Here is an 18,963-nt window from a genome sequence, read left to right as displayed (position 1 = left end):
TTGGTTTTTTTTTCCCTTGGTATTCTCCTACTACTGCTCTTGCCTCCTCTCTCACCATCACCTTCTGCTGCCTTTCCTTTTCTATGGGGCAAGGATCGCGATGAGACGCTGGTGTTGCTGGAGATGTGCAGGAGATCTAATAGAATGCCCATAGTGGTTGTCGCCCATCTCGCTTCCCGAGTAAGAGCAACGCAAGGGAAGACGGGAAGATTCGGGCGCACGGTACTGGTCGTCCTCCCTCTCTCTCTCCGTTCAAACCTCGTGATGGGAGAGGAGAGGTGCGGCATGTGTCAGACGAGGAGGGATGAGGCGAGCGACTCGAGTATCAGCCACAAGGCAACAAAATCCTTGGTGCCCAGCAATACCGGTGAGCTCGGCGCTGCTGCGCCCACGAGAGATTAGCGGCGTCATTTTGTGCACGGTCGGGTTCACAATTCTGGCGTGGAAGATTTAGGCAGGTTTTGCACAGTCTCTTACGAAATCTCGAGTGTGGCTGGTGCCGGTTTTGGATTTCCACATATCGTGGGGAAGGGGACGAGAAAGGGTGGGCTGGTGGAAAGTAGCGGCCGAAACGTAGTGAAATGACGATGATCAGGCACACGGATTTGCAGATGCACATTACACTTCCTTGCCGCCTGCACGTGCTTGCAGACGTTGGGAGAGCGTGAGATTGGATTGCAGGTTTCTTAAATTACTATTGATCGCGCCCGGTGACGGGCGGCCTGTGTAGGACGTGCGCTTATCATTACAACAGGTGGGTGTATCTCGTTAACGTCGTGCCATATTACAATTGGAGATTTGGGTCCCCTCTCGTTAGTTGGAGAACTTGTCGGGAACGTCTTTGCCGGTGGCGCTCTCGAACTTGTCACGGATGCCGTCGGTCTGCGCGTGGACATGTCAGCACTGCAGATAGAGATAAGGTTTGGTTGGAGGACGTACGATCTTCTCGTTCACGGCCCTGTGCTTCTGCGTGTCCTCGCCCATCGAGCCGCCCCACTTCTTCTCGGCAGCGTCAAGGCCTATAATGGAGCAGAGGATTAGTTTCTGTGGTAGCGAGTATGGAGGAGTTGTTGAAGTGAACGCACCCTTGTCGAGGTAGTCCTCGTTCTGGTTGCCGGAGGCCTTGTTGTTGGAGGAAGAGCCGAGCTTGTCCATGATGAAGGTGTTGGAGATGTTTGTTTGATTGGAAAAGTGGTTGTGGATGATGGAGTGTAATGGTTGCTGTCAAGTTGGGACTTTGGCCGTCTTATATACACCTCCAGCCTTAGCACGACGTTGCTATTCTTCGACGACGCATCCCGCTATCCCGGGTACGGCCTTCTAGAAAACTTGGCACAAGATCAGAGAGAACCGGTTAGTGTACGCCAGAGTTGCGAGCTGGTGCGTTTGGGGGACGGGAGCGGGCAGCTGAAGGATAACGTAGCATGACATCATCGGGCGCCGGATTCCAGGACCCTGATCCTCGAATAGTCCTACCGCCATCCGGTTAGCTGCTGCACCGGTTCGCTGCAGCGTGACGAACCTCTCCCCTCTGCGCTTCTGCCCACTGCCCCGCTTGTTCAGGCACAGTTGACCGGATGCCGGCACAGCCGCCCCGGATTTCTGCGATGAGAGGCATGGTTGCAACTCATGGTTGTCGCAGACATGACGCCACTGGTGAGGTCACTTGTTATCGAGTAGGATTCTGGACACAAAGCATGAACGATTGGTTGGGGGATTATCGCCGCTGCCGATGACGACTAGTCGGGATCTGGTCCAATCGCTCGGCTTACTTGGACAATGGCTTGCCGCAAACGCTCGAATCGATCTTGATTAGGCTATCTGAAAAATCAGGTCCGAGTTTGCTGTCACTGAAGCTCTCACGCTCGCCAGGCATCAACAACCGTCGAATCGCCCTTGCTTGCGACTGTTCGTGTGACACAGCGGCCCTGGTATGATGTCTTCCAAGAATTATCTGATTCCGTGGTGATGCTTTCCGGTAACTCTGACATTCTTTATCATAACCCTGGTTTCGGCAGGCAATATTTGGCGCCAATATATCGAATGCATCTATTTTCAGAAACACTGGATGCTTGCGATCGCCCTTTTTTTCCATGCCGACGCCCGTTGCGCCACCTCGTCTGGTGAAGCTCGTGCCTTGCTTCGCGGTGTGCCTAAGCCCGTCTCCCTCGTGTCCTGGCAGGCTGAATGATGGCTTAAGCATAAACGAGCCGACCATGCTGCATATGCTTGCCGAGAAGCCGCCCACATTTCGAGGTAAAATAGTAGGTTACGTAAGAGTTCATCCTTTCGTACACTGGCGAGTGCTAGTTGCTTTTGCAACCACCCTGTCAACTCGCAGTTGTTTAGAAGATAAATAAAACTGCTGAATATTTATTCATAGTCAGCGATGGTGGTGTAGTTGGTTTATCACGTCAGTCTAACAGGTTGCAATGCGTCTAACGCAACGCTCCTGCACACTGAAGGTCCCGAGTTCAAACCTCGGCCGTCGTAAGATTTCTTTTGTTAGCGCACGCACAGCATGGCAAAGTTGGGGATAATTTTTTTTCCCCGAAGTAAATAGTGCAGCGGTCCGCCTGTGCATACAGTTCTGAGGTATGTTTTTCGGTCCCTGCTCACGGTGGGGTTCTCCGCCTGCCCTACATTTCTTAAACGAACGCTGGGCTATGTTCATGGAACTTGATAGACTCAATTTTGTACACTGATCAGGCACATTCATGTCCCCCTCCTTCCTCCCTGTCCCACTTTGCTGCAACGCGTAGAGGTCATAAAGACAGTAAGCCAGCGACCACCCCACGACTAGGATGTCTCTGGCATCCTAACAGAGAAGGTCACAGGCCTTCACACAGTCTCTGTGGTCTAGTCGGTTATGACGTCGGTCTCATACTGCGATAGTGTGACTTCCTCTCAGAGGAGGTGATCCGAAGGTCCGCAGTTCGATTCTGCGTAGGGACATTTATTTTGCTCTTTGACGGGGCTGGCATTCTTTTTGCCATGTTGTTGTATGGTTGGGATGGTGGATGGCGGAAATCAAGCGGGCTGTGCGGGCCACCAAAAGCGGGGCACAGAGTATCACGGCGATGCCACTTTGATTTTCTGCTCCGGACTCAACAAATTTGCGCCGCGCTGGACGCCATGGATGTCCCCGGAAGACACAAGCTTCGGCTCGGAGTCCGGCTAGCAAAGCAATGCCTTTTTGCTCTCGCGCGTCTCAGAAAGCGTGGAAGCGGGCGCCAAGCCTTTAGCGATCGGCGGCTCTTATCCTCCGCAGAATTTCAAACTCGCACTGCGCCCTTCAACCTCATCGGCCACATCTCCACGCCATGGCCAAGCCAATCTGCCTGCCCTCTCGCCCACGCTGACGATCAAACACGCCTTCTTTGGAGAACACCGTCATCGACCCCAGCCCTGCACCGCCGCTCATGGCGTGTTGCCCATACCCAAGATCGGTGCAGCGGGCGGCGAAGCTCCTCACCACGGTCGAGCAGAGCGCGCTGACGTGGTCGGCCTCCCGCAAGAGCCAGTTTGACTCGTAAGGCCACGGCACTCATGTCGCAGATCTCGAGCCAACGCCCTCAATGAAGCGAGATCGTCACCGAGCCAAGAGCACCGCCCATCCTCATACGGGAAAACCCACGCAGTCATGCGGACGCACCGAAGCGCTCACCCACCACAACCTCGGATATATCGGCTCCACGTGAGGCCGCCTCTCGGCAGATTGTCATGGGCATTGTCATAACCGCTGGCCCCATCCCCACATGGCAGCCTTCAGCCGCGACCGCGCATAACCCGTCGTCCGCAACAGCTGCCACAAAGCACCAACCGCCGCCGTTGCAGATGGAGGCCCTGACGCCGATCTCACCGTCGAGCGACGACGAAGAACGAGCCCAACCGAGCGGTAGGCTGGCACGCGCCGCCGCGAGGTCGCACCGCAAACCACCGCTGCCGCCACCATCGTATGTCCGAGGGCGTCACCGACACGCAGACGCCCCGTGTTGTATGGCCATCAAGGCATCAAATCAGCTCCGGTGTGTCGTAATGACCGGCGATCAGGCGTCCGCTGTCACCACCGCACCGGATTTTTGCACTTCATCTGCGAAAAGCCACCCTGGATCAATGACCACCGGCCTGCCACGTGGAGAAAGGCTCACGATGCGGTGCTCAGTGCGACATGCGCGGTATGAACTGCGCATTTCGTGTTGTCAAGAGCCCATCTGGGCGGCTGTGGCAGCGGCAGTCTTGGAAGCTACGGCCATCGTATCGTAGCCAATGAACTTCGCGGTGACACCACAAAGACCCCGCCGGTCTCTGCCCTACAGCACAGCCTTGCTCCACCACCAACGGTAGGTCATTCTGAAACGTGGAGAAAGAGACCGCCAGACAGAATTATGCCCGTCTGTCCTCTTGGCATCCTGCAAGATGGCATCACTCTATTCACTGTATAACTTTGGCACTTGTCCTTTGTACCACGCCACGCACAATGCGAGTTGGCCGTTAGCTCTGTGCATCATCTAACCAAGGTTCGTAAGACCAATCTCATCATGATCTCCATTCAAACCCCACGATTTGCCTGCATCTTGCGTCCTTCCCATGGCCCTGAAGCATACTTCATCAATCAGTGGAAGAGCAAAATAGGCTTCTAGCAGGGCCGCGTCTACTCCACCCTACTGTTCTTACTATGTGGAACTGTAGGACTAAATCACTGACGAACATATTCCATCCCATGTTGCACTTTGGTGGGATCCCGCTTCAGATTAGAAAATCAAGTAGTTGGAAAATAACATTATCATTAAGAAATACCTTCAGCTTGTTGTTCATTCTCTCATGTTTGTACGGGTACCGTATACTGCAGACGACCTTGATCTTGATAACCGTCGCTGTAAGACTCGGCAAATAATGTCGAGCCAGTGAAGCGCCCAGAACCTTTCAAGTGTCTACGGCCTTGACGTCCCCCAAAGTTTTGCCCAATCATCGATTTGCACATATTCATAAAATCTGTACACTACCCCATTCAAAGGTCACGACACGATGCAGGTATGTACAAGACGCAAGACTATCATCACCTTGCCACCCTGGCTGATCCGTCACAACAAATCTTGAAACCTTGAAGTCACAAACACTCCATCCTTCTTCAAACACAGCCATCATGATTTCTAGAAGAACGAAGGCTCGGTTGAAGCCCGGCATGCAAAAAAAGAATGCCGCTCGGCCCGAAATAGTGACCCACGGAGGAGCAAAAAAAACACAAAACGTACAACAGCCGGGATTCCCCAATGGTCACCCACTTGAGTACTAATCGGCCGGTTCGCAGCTTGAGTACGGCTGAGCGGACGGGAAGCCCTATATTCTGCGACCTATGGTCGTACGTGGAGGAGGTTGCAGATAGTATAGATTATAACTACATGTCAACAAGCTGTGGACTGGCCGTCGACTTCCATGCTGATAGGCGCATCCACTTCAACGGTCTGAAAATTGGAATGATAAGATTGGATCGATATGATTGATATTGGACACAAAGAGCTACTTGAGGAAAGCATAATGTTCATGTGACTTTGTTGGTACTGCCTCTCCAAACATGATACCTTGAACGTAACAATCCCCGACGACAACGTGATATCTCTGAGCACCATGTCGCGCCGCCTCATGATCTTCAGGTATCGGGGCCGTCAAAGGTCGCAAGATAAATGGAACGCTGCCCCCAGAAAGAATCCATACCTCATCCCCTGGTTGCATCCATTCCGGACCCAGGCCGATGCTTCCACGCTGTGTGATGAACAATTTTCTCCCAGCAGCTGAAGTGTTCAGCTCTTGGGCCAACGACGTCTCTATGAGGTCGTATCGCGGTTTTTTCTTCAGTAGTGACTGGACGAAGGATTTCAGCTTCTCCTCGTTGAGACCGGAATAATCAGGGCGCAATTTGTGTACGTCGCCGCTCAAAGTCCTTGTGAAGTCATCGAGCCAAGTGATAGCGCTGTGACTAGACTGACACTCGTGTAGTTTCAAGAATTTAGCCCATTTGTGGAAAGTCAAGAACTGGCATCCGGAATACGTAGAAGCGGAGTGAGCATTCGCTGTTACGTCAGAAATGACGTCCACCTTTGTCCCGAGAAATGAGAGAACATCCTGGTCAATGTACTGAAGGTGAATTGATCCACCGCTGGATGCATTGTAATGTACGCTTCGGGCTCGTCGGTTGAGTGCCGTTGTCTCCCTGTCGAGTTCCTTGACCCATGAAGGATGTGGTATGGTGGGCTCGGATTCCCGCCATAAGACCGAGAGTGGCCGATCTGGGCATGAGCGCAGCAAATGGAGACTGATGCCTCTGTATAGCTGTTTCTCATTGACTTCATAGTCCGCATCAAGGCCGAAGTTTGAGGGGTGAAGACCAAGGCATGCGAATATCTTATCTCGTGGGTGCTTTGACTTCCGATCATGGAAGCTGTACAAACAATCCATGAGGTTGAGGCTTTTGTCTGGCCCCTCTATCCATCTTCGGGTCAGATCCAAGGTGTGTACGTGTTTCTGAAAGTTGAACAGGGCGTTGACCGTCGCCTCCCCGCACGACAATCTGTCCAGCCTTTGGATGAGTTTGGCAAAGAACTCGGAACAGCAGCTCTGCGAATGGAAGAAAAGCCTGTCAGCTGACCAAGCCATGTCCACTAGAGAATAAGTAGATTTGCCCCAGCAGAGAATCGGGACGGGCGGTAAAGCTGCCTCCTGTACGGTCCACATTCGTGTCCACCAACTTCGTTCCATCAACGCCCCCAGTGCTATGAGCGGCTCCATGGTTTCGAATTCCAGATTCTCCCGATTTTGAAATGCATGGCTCAGAGCAGGAATATCGTGAAGGTGTTTGTCCTCATCGAGTGGTATGATCAATTTTCGAACTGCTGATATGGTTGGCTGTATTCCGTGCCACCTGCAATTGAGATGTTTGCATTTGGCCTGGCCGTTAGAGCCCGAAGAGAGGCTCAGGCGGCGACTGGTTTCCTTGCGTGTTGGTTTGCGCTTTTCAGTTGATGGCTGATCCCCATGCAACTGATGCGTGTCGTCGGAACAGCCACTATCAGATCCAGGGGCGTTGACGCAGTGGTTGCAATGACCTTGACTTCTGGCCGGACACCAGGCATCGTTCGGCTCCGACTCTCCCCCAACCCATAGAAGCCCTTTAGTGCACTTCTTGTAGACCTTTCCCATAATTTTCACCTGCCATTCTTTCTCTTCGTGATTTTGTTGATCAATGCAGAGTGCATCGACCCAAAGCATTCGGGTCTTGTTTTGGTATCGAATGTTTTGGAGAGCAGACATCAAATTGGTTGAGATCATAAAACACTGGCTGTCAAGCTGGATTGGGACACCTCTACCTGGTTCGCCCCATGCGTACGATAGCGCCTCGTATTCCGGGTCGTCATTCAGAGACTGCACATGAATAGTGCACCGGATTTGCTCTTTCGGATACCCTGGATGTAGCCTGATTAGGCGAATCTCTGTAAAGGAACGACGTAGCGGGGGATAGCTGAATGAAGAAGACATGAGGATGAGAGTTGAGGATGATCTAGATGCGCTGAGCCAGTCGAGCGGATCGAGAGGGGCTGCCTTTGTGTTTCTTCCAACTTCTGTGACACAAAGAGCTAAATTTTCAATGGTTCAGGGCCTGGTTCAAACGACTCCGCCACCAGGCAACGAACACCGAACCCCGCATCCCCAAGTAGCCTCACCGATCTTTCACGCGCAACACTGTTTCCCAAAAATTCCCGCTCATAGTTATGTATACGCTCAGAGTAACGGAATTGTATGAGCGAATTCCACCTTCAATGCCACAATCTGGCGCAAAGCTATTGATGCGTTTCGCTTCATGATCCAGCCTAGCCAACCGAAACGTACAATGTGGGCATGCGCTATTGGCCTGGGAAACGGGCTGTGCACGCAATTTCCCCCACGCTTGCATCTGTAGGTAAAGTTGGAGCCTCAGCACCCACCATCCTCCCTCCGCCGCTCTCTCCAGCCATCTCTCCTCCACACGTCAGCCTCAGGCTCAGGGTTATCCGCTTTGCTCTCTCCAAAACATAGATTTTTTCGAATACAGGCCTATCATTCATTACTTTCATCGGAGCTCTGAGCTGTGCGTTTTCCTGGAGCTGACCCCGCCCTCCCATCAAACTCTCGGTTGCTGCGACTCGGACTGCAGCATTCTCACTCCAACTCCTCGGTCCAAGAGAAAAATTACAGTATGGCTCACTCACCCATAGGTAACTAAGCTGTGCTTCATTCTAACGGCGTAATTATTAGCTATCGGAGTAGGAGATGTATACCTTGAACCCAGCGTAACAAATATCTCTTGCCCACTTACTAGCGCGTTTCTGACATCCTTACCGCTGCAGCACCGTTTTCCCAAACTTCAAATTGGCATTTGCCACCGTCAAACGTCATTTTTCTCAGCAACACGTACCATGCTACTGCGATACCCACTCAGCCCTATGGATTAAACGAGAGACTGTCCTCGGAGAGTTCTTCAACAGCATGGATGGAGCAAGGCCATGGAACACCGCTGACGTGGCGGAACCGAAGGAGGAAGACGTGTTTAGCTCCAGCAATAAAGAATGAATCATGGATTTATCAGCAAGAGACCATACTACGGCAGTGAAGAAATAGCATTTACGCCAGGAACCATTTCATCCACCCCCCCAAAAAAATTGCTTTATCAAGTTAGGTTATTTCGCCCCCCTAAGACATACTCCGTTTATCGTGTTCATGTTCTCCTTCGGAATTCTAATTGGTACAATGAAGTTCGTCGTATGGAAAGATAGAATATCTTGTCGAATTGTTCTACAGACATTAACTTTGGTACAATGGGGTCAGTGCTGTATACTCTCTGAATTTCTTCGTAGTAGACCACTGATCAACTGTGGCGCCAGTACTTCTCATATGAAACCCAGCTCAAGCTGCATACACAAAGTGATATTCCCACAAGGGTCATAGATCATGTCCCTTGTCACCTCCCCACCTCCGCAGAAGATGAATCCTGCTCCCGAACCCCAATTCTGGGATTATTCTTCTCCCGCTCCCATCCGCGGCTGCTTGAATTTACTATTTTGGTAGGAAATGGCCAACACCGCGTATGAGGTCGATGTAAGTCCCCTGACAGTTGGAAAATTGCGCGACTTGACTAGCACGGTCTTTTGGAGGGCATCAAGTACTCCGAAACACGTAACCGGCCTTGGCAACGAAGGAGCGGACTGGATTTTCGCGGCGGCGGCGGCGGCGGCGGCGGCTGAGGCGCATGACGTGATCCCCGCAGCCATACCCGCCACCCCTGTCGACGATCACACATTCCAGAAAAGGGTGAAAAGACGGCCCGGGACGGCTGGCGGATGTCCATCCGGACCGCAACATCAAAACGTTGAACGGGGTAATAGCGGGGTTGAACGAAAAGCCAAGGCAACGAAGTTGCGTGTCATCAAAGAACACACCTACCAACTTCATGACAAGCGAAAGTGCTATCAATACTGCTAAAAAATAGTTAAAATGACGTGGAGGCTGCTTTTGGACTCATCGCCCATTTATTCAAATACCTTCGTGAGTTCTCGCCTTGAATTTGAAGTTTCACCCAAGCTGGTGCATATCGTACTTGTGACACTCAAGGTAACATCGTCAGTGATATTGTACAGCTGAGGTATAGTGTTCACGCTTGTGTTTTGGGTGACGTACATCAAGGTTTTCTGCGTCAAAACCAGAATGAATGAACAACTCCCGTGTCCAAAAGGTTGCTGCATTCACACCCGAAAACTTCACATCGCACTCGAACGTTCGCAAGACTTGCCTGTAGGCCAAATATGGTTCGACAAGACAGATCGGAGTCGACTCCAGGTAGCCCATCAAACAGGCAGGGACCCGTTCATTCCGATACGCGTGAAGTAACGTGGAAGGAGCGGATATGCCATTTCACATGGGTGAGGTTGAGGTCCCCTAGCTTTCGTGTTGAAGCTGCTGACGAGATAGACATGGTTCGAATGCACCATGGCGACGGGAGCCATGGCGGTGCTCCTAGCCCAGCAGCCGTTCGAATTTGATGGACTATTCACCATTGGAAAGGTCTTCTTCCTCCTGGACCTGGTGCTCTTCGTTTCATTTAGTGCCTGCATAACGATGCGATTCATCGTGGAATCGGGATCATTGGAGCTGTCATTGCACCATCCGCGGGAATCATTCTTCTTCGGGACATTTTGGTATGTCTCCTCCAACCAGTCCCGAATGGGATGCTGATGTGAAATCGAAGGGTCTCGGTAGCGTTCATCATCTACAACATCGAGCTATATGGTACCCCGTACTGCGGTGTCTGGCTGGTCAAGACGCTCGAGGTTCTCTTTTGGGGGTACGCTGGTTGCGCGCTGCTGGTGGTGATATTTCAATACCACGTCATTTTCGACACGCGCAGGCTCCCAGTCACCGAAGCAACACCAGCGTGGCTCTTACCGGCCTACCCCTTCCTGGTCCTGGGGCCGCTCGCCGCGGGGCTGGAGCACTCGCAGCCGCGCGAAAGTGGGCTGCCCATCATGATCGGCGGACTCGCGTTCGAGGGGTTCGGGTGGAGCATGGCGTTCATGATGTACACGCTGTACTTCACGCGGCTGATCAACGGCGAGATGCCAACGGAGAAGCAGCGGCCGGGCATGTACGTGGCCGTGGGGCCGGCGGCGTACACGTCGGACACGTTCATGGCGGTGGGGTCGCTCGCGCCGAAGATATTGCCCGCGGCCTTCCTGGGGACCGAAGGCACGTCGGCGGCGCAGGTGTGGAAGGCTGTGGGGCTCCCGGCCGGAGTGTTTCTGTGGCTGCTCGGCTTCTGGTTCTTCGCGCTGGCCAGCATCTCGAACATTCTGGGATGGAAGAAGATGAGATTCACGATGAGCTGCTGGAGCTTCGTCTTCCCGCAGGCAGGCTTGACGATTGCGGCGATCCAGATTGGAAACGAGCTGAACAGTGACGGAATCAAGGGGGTGACGAGCGCGATGACAATTCTGCTTGTTGTTGCATGGTTGCTGGTGGCGGCAGCATCGATGCGTGCGGTGTGGAAAAGGGAAGTGCTGTGGCCAGGGGTTGACGAGGACGAGGACGAGGACGACGACGACGACGAGGTCCAGGAAAGAGCGCGGCCGGAGTTGGGAAAGGCGCGCAGGGAGTGAAAGTAAGAAATGTGATTGCTCGCATGCGCACCCACCCGGCAATGAATCATCACCTCAATAAACCTCTGCCGAATGATCGCCCGCAAACCACGCCCCGTCCCGTTTTTCTTTCTTTTCTTCTTCTTGTTGCGACGTGCAAAGTTGCGGTCTTGCTGCCGGTTTCGATGCTGTGCAGTGTCTCTCTTGCTCAATGCCAAGTCCATCAACCCCAGGATGGATCCGGGCCAGACGGAAGAGGCTGCCCCTTTCCACCGCCAATTGTCACAGCGGAGGAATCAGTCAAAGAGGTGAGTTTGGGATGCTACGATGTGGTGATGATCGAAAAAGTCAGGCAATGCGGAAGGGACAGTCCCGGGGAGAGCAAGGGCCCGTCGGTGATCGACCGGAGAGGCCGCGTGGAGCAAGCGCGTGCCGCAGAGCCGGAAAACGTTGACCGTCAAGGGAGGCGCCGTTGAAGACAGAAGCCTGCGGTCAAAATACGAGTACGAATCTGTGAAATCGTTGCCGTCTCCCCTTCACCTTCTCACCCCCGAGCACTCTCAGCTATCCCCACGGCATTTGACAGCTTCCTCGGGTCGGGACTGTGGGACCGTCGCTGTCTTCCAAGAGACCGTGCACGGGTCGGAGTCGGCAGCCTGGAGCCACCAGGCTCGGGCTCGGGGGTCTGCGCTCGGCCTGGTGCGTTGCTGTCTGCTCCTCTCTTCAAAAACCCTTGTTCGCGACTTCGGCCGATTGGAAGCATCAAGATTACCAATGCGCTGCAGCCAATGGCACTGCGCTCGATGGATCGAAGTGGGTCGTTTCGATGCCTATCGCGGCAGCTTGTTCGGTTACCCAACGTCACCGCTTAGAAATATCGAGCTATTGGCCTGCAGGGCTGGCCCATGCTATTCCCGGTGGAGATGTTAAATATTCTGACTCCCACCGTGCCCTTTCCTCCCGCAGCCTGTCCGTCGCCGACTTTTCAGCTTGCAACATGCAGTCCATTCTTCAGTACCGACGCTTCGGCCTGGCCGCACAAGCCCAGATCCAGCGCGATCTGGAGAAGGCGAACACCATCACCATTCGCCCTCAAAACGAGCAACCCCGCGCGCCGTCTCCGCAGTCCGAGAAGGAATTAGGAGACCCGAGAGGCAAGGAGGAAGAGGAGAAGGAGGACGAGGAGGAAAAGGAGGAGCCTTTCACACCTGGTCGTTCCACCGACTCTGTTTCCATCTCGTCCAGTAACTCATCCACGTCTCAGGAGATTGAGCCCGTCGCCGTCGACCGCGTCCACACCGCTGCCACTGCCCGAACCCAGTACACCGCCAGAGCCGCCCTCGGCCACTCCCTGACTGGCATCGAAGCTCGTGATCGCCGAACCCATGAAGGCAAAGGCGAGCAGGTGTTTGTCGTCGGTTGGGAGGGCGAATCCGATCCTCTCAACCCTCGCAACTGGAGCACTCCGAAGCGCGTCGGCGTCACCCTCCAAATCTCCGCCGTCGCCTTCGCCGTTTGCGCCGCTTCATCCATCGACGCCGCCATCTTGCCTCAGGGCGCTGCCGAGTTCGGAGTCAGCGAAGTTGCGGAAACTCTGGCGACTGGTAGGGACTACCATGAGCCTGTGGGTAGGTCGCTAACCGTTTTGCAGGAATGTTCCTCATTGGCTTCGGTTGCGGAGCGCTCGTAGCGGGCCCTTTCTCAGAGACTTTCGGACGCACCATCGTCTACATGGGATCCCTCGCCATCTACAGCATCTGGATCATGGCCGCCGGTTTGGCCCCAAACTTCGGCGCCCAGATTGTCTTCCGCTTCCTGGCGGGCTGTTCTGCCTCAACTCCGTTGACTTGTGCTGGCGGCTCCGTGTCCGACATGTACAACGGCCTCGAGAAGACGTGGGGTTTCCCCCTTTTCGCAGTTGCTGCGTTCGGCGGACCGGTCCTTGGCCCTGTCATTGGAGCATACATCGGCCCATCTCCCTTGATCAGCTGGCGTTGGTCTGAATGGATCATGCTCGTAACCTCGGGACTTGTGCTTACCATGCTGTTCTTCTGCATGCCTGAAACCTTTTCTCCGGTTCTTTTGCAATGGAAGGCCCAGCAAATGCGGAAGATCACGGGAGACCACCGCTTCCAGGCCGAACACGAAATCGTTGAAGCAACCCTGTTCACGCGCTTGAAAGTTGCCATGACCCGGCCTTTCCTGATGATCACGGAGCCCATCATCATGCTGATGACGCTCTACCTGTCTGTCATCTACATCGTCCTTTTCACCTTCCTGGACGGCTACGCCTACATTTTCCAAGAAACGTACGGCATCTCGCAGGGGCTCACAAACATTATCTTCGTCGCAATGTTCATTGGTATCGTTACGGTCGTCTTCCTCGTACCCATCGTCTACCGTATCACCGTTAGAGACCTCGAGCGCGCTAAGGCCAAAGGCGCCTCCTTCTTCAACCCGGAAACCCGCCTGTGGTACGCTATGCTCGGCGCCGCGCCGGCCATCCCCATCGCCCTGTTCTGGCAGGGCTGGACCGCGAGGGCCTCGATCAGCATCTGGTCCCCCATCATCGCCACTGCCCTCTTCGGCTACGGCATTATCGGCATCTTCCTCTCCGCGTACATGTACATCATCGACTCCTATGAGATGTACGCCGCTTCCGCCCTCACCTTCGTGACTCTGGTACGCTACTTCGCCGCCGGAGGCATGACCGTTGTCGGCATCCCGTTCTACGAAAACATGGGCGTGCCGTACACGCTGACCATCCTGGCTTGCATCTCGGCCCTGATGACGCCGATTCCGTACGCTTTGTACAAGTGGGGCCACCTTGTCCGGAAGCACAGCAAGTACGCTGTCACTCGGGAGGTGTGATCCATCCCGGCACCTGAGCATCAATACGAAACCTTAGTGAAGCACTCGGACTAGCGTTTCAATTACGGGGCACCTACGTCTTGAGGTTCCCACGGTACTCGTCTCCCAGGTGCACGTGGAACTTTTTAGGCGAAGTGCTCCTGGCTCAGCTCTACTCATCCTCCTCAACTCCACACAAATCTCCCCTTTCCTGGTCGATCGGCCTCCGGAATCTGGGGGGGCTCTCGTTGGCTCCGCTGTCAGCCAGACCGAGTGTCGTCCCTCTAATGGCACAAACATCCGCAACCTTTAAAGGATGATTTTGCAACACCCCCCACGAAATGTTTTGTTCTCGACAATCTTTGGAAGAAATGAAATCACGAGAAAATTGTAACGAAATTCTCAAGAATCATGTCCTTGGCACATACGAATCCCCCCTCTTAATAGATTAGACCTCCACAACTACGTTTAACGACTTTCGCTACATATCTCTCCCTGCCAAACCAGAGTGAATCAAATAAAGCCAATGCCAAAAATTCGCGAAGATTGTTTTATGCGCTGTTCCAAGGCGGTACTAGACGGTGGCTTGACATCCAGACACCTTTTCCCCCGTTTCCCAGCAATAAGTTGACGCGGGGAACACTTGAGCGTACAAGGGCACACCTGAGTCGTAGGAAAGCCATCTCCACGAGTCGACAGTCCCTCCGCCTCAGAGCAGCCATTCCGGTCCCTAAAACGGAACCTCCCCCGTTTCGGGCGTAAGCCTCTTTGTTGCGGAGAGAAATCGCATGCAGCGACAAGCACCTCGCGGTGTACTGAGCGCTCCCTCGCTGATATCGCCCAATTGCATGCCTATTTACTTCCACAGACCGTACAATGCTTCAGCCAAGCGCGTGCGCAAGGCCATCTTCCCTCGGACCTTTATCACTAAACATTCTTCTCAGCTGGCGGACAGTTCTGCGGAGTGGAGGGGCGGGCGACAGGGGTCATTTTCGTAATTGTGCGCGCTCCGATTGGCTCCGCCCAGGGGCGGCGGCGCGCTGGCGCACCCTGCAGGGGAAGCTTTGACCAAGGTTCGACACGAACGAGCCTCGGCCTGCGGTCGGCTCGCCATTCCCCCACGACTGCAGGTGGTTGGCTGCTGCTGTCCTGCCTACCCCGGACTCGAACCACCTGTAGGTCCCTTCGAGCGGCTCATGCCCAGATGCAGCCATGTAGGAACTTTTAATATAACCTCCGCCTTTTCCCCCACATCCCTCGTCCTGTCTCCCTCTCGTTCTTACTCGTGTCATCACCTCTTCCGGCCGATCAACCTACCTGTCTCGGAGCCCGCCGACTTCAGCTGTGTCTTGTGTGTTCTTTTCCCACCTCCAGCTTTACTGAACTACCAACTGACCACCAACTCTCATTGTCCACCTAGCTATCTCGCCCCGTTTCCGTTTCTTGACTGCCTCCCTACTGCCACCGGAAACAAAGATGCCTCACCAAGAGCTCACCCGCGACGAGGTCGCCAAGCACAACACCGAAGACTCGCTCTGGTGCATCGTCGACCACAAAGTCTACGACCTGACCGACTTCCTCGACGCGCACCCGGGCGGCTCCGTCGTGCTCGCCCAGGTCGCCGGCACCGACGCGACCGCCGCCTTCTACAACCTGCACCGGCACGAGGTGCTCCAGAAGTACGAGGCCCAGCTCTGCGTCGGCGTGCTGGCGGGCGAGAAGCCCGAGGTCGTCGACCCGCAGCCGGGCGACCAGTCGCAGGTGCCGTACGCGGAGCCGCTGTGGCTGCGGCCGCAGTTCCACAGCCCGTACTACGCCGAGAGCCACCGCCGGCTGCAGCGCGCCGTGCGCGTCTTCACCGACACGCACGTGACGCCCGAGGCGCAGGAGAAGGAGCGCGACGGCACCTACATCAGCCAGGAGCTGATCGACAAGATGGCCGAGAGCAACATCCTGGCCATGAAGCTGGGCCCCGGCCCGCACCTGCACGGCCGCCAGCTGCTTGGCGGCGCCGTCGACGGCAAGGACTTCGACTACTTCCACGACCTGATCGTCGCGCAGGAGTCGGTGAGGCCCAAGGCGCGCGGTTTCCAGGACGGCAACATGGCTGGCATGATGATCTCGTTGACAGCCGTGCGGCAATGGTTGGGCGACAAGGCGCTGCAGGCCAAGGTGACGGAAGAGTGCTTGAGCGGGAAGAAGAAGATTTGTCTGGCCATTACCGAGGCTTTCGCTGGTATGTGTGTGGCTGACGCTCTGACGGGCCAAGCTGCGGGTGGCTTTGTTCGGTAAGACTGACGCATCTTCCAGGAAGCGACGTTGCTGGAATCCGCACCACCGCCACCAAGACTCCGGACGGCAAGCACTACATTATCAATGGCACTAAGAAGTGGATCACGAACGGAATGTTCTGCGATTACTTTGTCGTGGGCTGCAAGACGGACAAGGGGTTCTCGGTCATTCTTGTTGAGAGAGGTGAAGGAGTCGAGACCAAGCCGATTAAGACGTCGTACTCCACGGCCGCCGCTACTGCATACATCCAGTTCGAGAACGTCAAGGTGCCGGTCAACCACCTGCTGGGTAAGGAGCACAAGGGGTTCACTGTGATTATGAGCAACTTCAACCACGAGAGATGGGCTATGTGCTGCGGTGTCATCAGCTGGCAACGCATTGTCGTCGAGGAATGCCTCAAGTGGGCCAACCAGCGCGTCGTTTTTGGCAAAAACCTCCTCGCACAGCCGGTCATCAGACAAAAGTGCGTATCCCTTGCTCTTGCTGCCGTGGATTCTGGGCTTGGGTAGTTGCGACTGACGACGGATTGGCAGGCTGGCGAAGATGATCTCCCACGTCGAGGCCAACCAGGCGTGGTTGGAGCAGATCACACACCAGATGTGCAAGATGAGCTACGATCAGCAGGCGAAGCACATGAGCGGCCCCATCGGCCTGTTGAAGTCGTTTGCGACGCGCTCGGCGCACGAAGTGAGTACTCATATTTGCGGTGGGGCATCCCTTTCCACAGATCCAGCAGCTGATGGCCGGTGCAGGTTGCGGACGAGGCGGTCAACATCTTCGGTGGGCGAGGCATTACCCAGACGGGCATGGGAAGGGTGGTGGAGCACTTCCACCGGTGCTACAAGTTCGACGCGATCCTGGGTGGCACAGAGGAGATTCTGGCCGATCTCGGGGTGAGACAGGCGATGAAGGAGATGCCGAAGGCCATGTTGTAGAAGGTAGAATGCTTGCGGTAGCAATGGAGCACAGGCAGGTTGCCGGTCTTGCTGGTCGTGTCGCGCAGCGATTGGAAGCGGGAAGTGCAGTGGCCCATGTTGCTCCATCGGGCAGAAGCGACCATTTGCAGCACATCAGGTGCGCGGGGCGCCGCGGGAATGTTGCCGTCCAGCGTGGCCAGCGTAGGGATGGAGGGCTTGTTAAAAGCTAATCAGGCGGCCGGCTCGCCAGGGCGACAGGTCATCCGAGGAGCAGCGCCCCTGCATGGGGTCTCTCGACATATATTGGGGAGCTGGTGGCACGCGAGGCGGTGACAACAGGAATGGGGGGTGCGAGGCTTGCTGCATGCATGTCGTGCATTAGGGTGCATGGGCATGCCCGGCTGGCGAGGCAGAGGCTAAAGAGACAGCGGTGCGACGTCCGCAAACAAGGGCGAGCAGTCGCAGTGCAGTCGCAGTCGCCGTCGCAGGCGCCCTTTGTCGAGCCGAAGCCGGAACGCGGCTGCGAGCGCGTGCAGGCCGTAGCCGTAACCGTGGCCGGGGCCGGGGCTGGGGCGAGGGCGGCGCTGGGCTGCAAGAGCCGCAGGACGCGAGGCGCTTGCTCGGCGGCGCTGGAACTAGGCGCGCGATCGTCTCGTCTTATCTGCGCTGGACGAATGCCCATGGACCGCGTGCACATGACCGCTGGCGCGACGATACGTGGCAGGCGTCGCGGCGAGGCGAGAGAGTGCATGGACGACGCAGGGCCAGTGCCGCAATGGGAAGCGAGCCGGGCGTGCTGCGGTGCAGCGACGCGGCCCTGGGGCGGCGTCAAGGCGGCGACTCGAGGCGTTCGGCCGGCACGTAGTCCGAGTAGCGGCGGTGCTTGCCAGGGCCTGAGCCGGGGCGCTGCGGCGGGAGCTGGCCAGATGATGCACAGCACAGCAGGGCCCTTCCAGGTCGTGCTTCTTAACGCTTCCAAGCCGACACCCTCTTCTCGTCATCAGCCCCCCGGAGCCGCCTCTGCTCCCTTTCACCGTCCCTTGATTATTCACCACCCGCGCCCCGGCTACTTATAGCCCCAGCCGCCCCCGTGTGCCTCGCCATCTGCCACTCCTCACCCACCTCGACACCACCACTCCGCCTCACGCGACGCCGCCCGCCCGCCCAGCCACACACCCGCCCGCTCAGTCCAGTCCACGATGCGTTCCAACAGCATCTCGTCCATCTCGTCCTCCTCGTCCGCCTGGGACTGCGAGGACTCCGTGCAGATCTTCGTTAAGAACATCGCCGGCGAGAGTGAGTGCAGCCGCCGCCGAGGCCCCCTTACGCCGCAGCCTGTTACTAACGCCGCCGCAGCCTTTCCCCTCACCATTCCGGCAGACACGTCGATAGATACGCTCAAGAGCCTGCTCGCCCTCCGCACGAACCTGCCGACGTCCGATCTGCGTCTGGTGCATGCCGGCAAGCACCTCACGTCGGCCGACTCGACGCTGTCCGACTACAACATCACCCGGGACTCGACGCTGCACCTGGCGCTTCCCGTGCGAGGCGGCATGCCCCCCAAGAAGATCCGCTGCAGCTACAAGGACTGCAAGGACGCAGCGCAACGCATCGTTGGCGACTGCGGGTTCTGCTCGGGCCACTTCTGCGGACGTCATCGCCTGTTGGAGGACCACAAGTGCTCGGGCCTCGAGGACTGCAAGAAGGAGAGCCACGAGCGCAACGCCGAGAAGCTGAACTCG

General features: G+C 55.7%; 4 protein-coding genes and 2 non-coding genes across 6 annotated transcripts; 5 read left to right on the top strand and 1 right to left on the bottom strand.

Moving 5' to 3' along the window:
* Positions 1–813: 813 nt before the first annotated feature.
* Positions 814–1,155, bottom strand: SLS55_005652 (uncharacterized protein; the record flags this gene model as incomplete). Its single annotated transcript, XM_066777096.1, has 3 exons — positions 814–882; positions 940–1,019; positions 1,086–1,155. The coding sequence occupies 3 exons, from the start codon at positions 1,153–1,155 to the stop codon at positions 814–816; spliced, it is 219 nt and encodes a 72-aa protein (XP_066632938.1).
* Positions 1,156–2,386: 1,231 nt separating this feature from the next.
* Positions 2,387–2,493, top strand: SLS55_005651. The gene has a single exon. It is a non-coding gene; the product is annotated as a tRNA-Val (tRNA).
* A 355-nt stretch (positions 2,494–2,848) lies between these two features.
* On the top strand, positions 2,849–2,955 carry SLS55_005650. The gene has a single exon. It is a non-coding gene; the product is annotated as a tRNA-Met (tRNA).
* Positions 2,956–10,017: 7,062 nt separating this feature from the next.
* Positions 10,018–11,183, top strand: SLS55_005649 (uncharacterized protein; the record flags this gene model as incomplete). The annotated part of the gene is made up of 2 exons (XM_066777095.1): positions 10,018–10,132; positions 10,288–11,183. 2 exons carry the CDS (start codon positions 10,018–10,020, stop codon positions 11,181–11,183), a joined length of 1,011 nt encoding a protein of 336 aa, XP_066632937.1.
* A 976-nt stretch (positions 11,184–12,159) lies between these two features.
* SLS55_005648 (uncharacterized protein) lies at positions 12,160–14,033 on the top strand (the record flags this gene model as incomplete). Its single annotated transcript, XM_066777094.1, has 2 exons — positions 12,160–12,790; positions 12,814–14,033. 2 exons carry the CDS (start codon positions 12,160–12,162, stop codon positions 14,031–14,033), a joined length of 1,851 nt encoding a protein of 616 aa, XP_066632936.1.
* A 1,455-nt stretch (positions 14,034–15,488) lies between these two features.
* On the top strand, positions 15,489–17,239 carry SLS55_005647 (uncharacterized protein; the record flags this gene model as incomplete). Its single annotated transcript, XM_066777093.1, has 4 exons — positions 15,489–16,248; positions 16,323–16,767; positions 16,838–16,991; positions 17,057–17,239. 4 exons carry the CDS (start codon positions 15,489–15,491, stop codon positions 17,237–17,239), a joined length of 1,542 nt encoding a protein of 513 aa, XP_066632935.1.
* Between the last annotated feature and the right edge of the window lie 1,724 nt (positions 17,240–18,963).

This window comes from Diplodia seriata (assembly GCF_021436955.1).
Source record: "Diplodia seriata strain FDS-637 chromosome Unknown scaffold_5, whole genome shotgun sequence".
Taxonomy (NCBI): Eukaryota; Fungi; Ascomycota; class Dothideomycetes; order Botryosphaeriales; family Botryosphaeriaceae; genus Diplodia; species Diplodia seriata.
The sequence above is the reverse complement of the archived record's forward strand: the minus strand, read 5'-3'. Positions and strand labels throughout refer to the sequence as shown.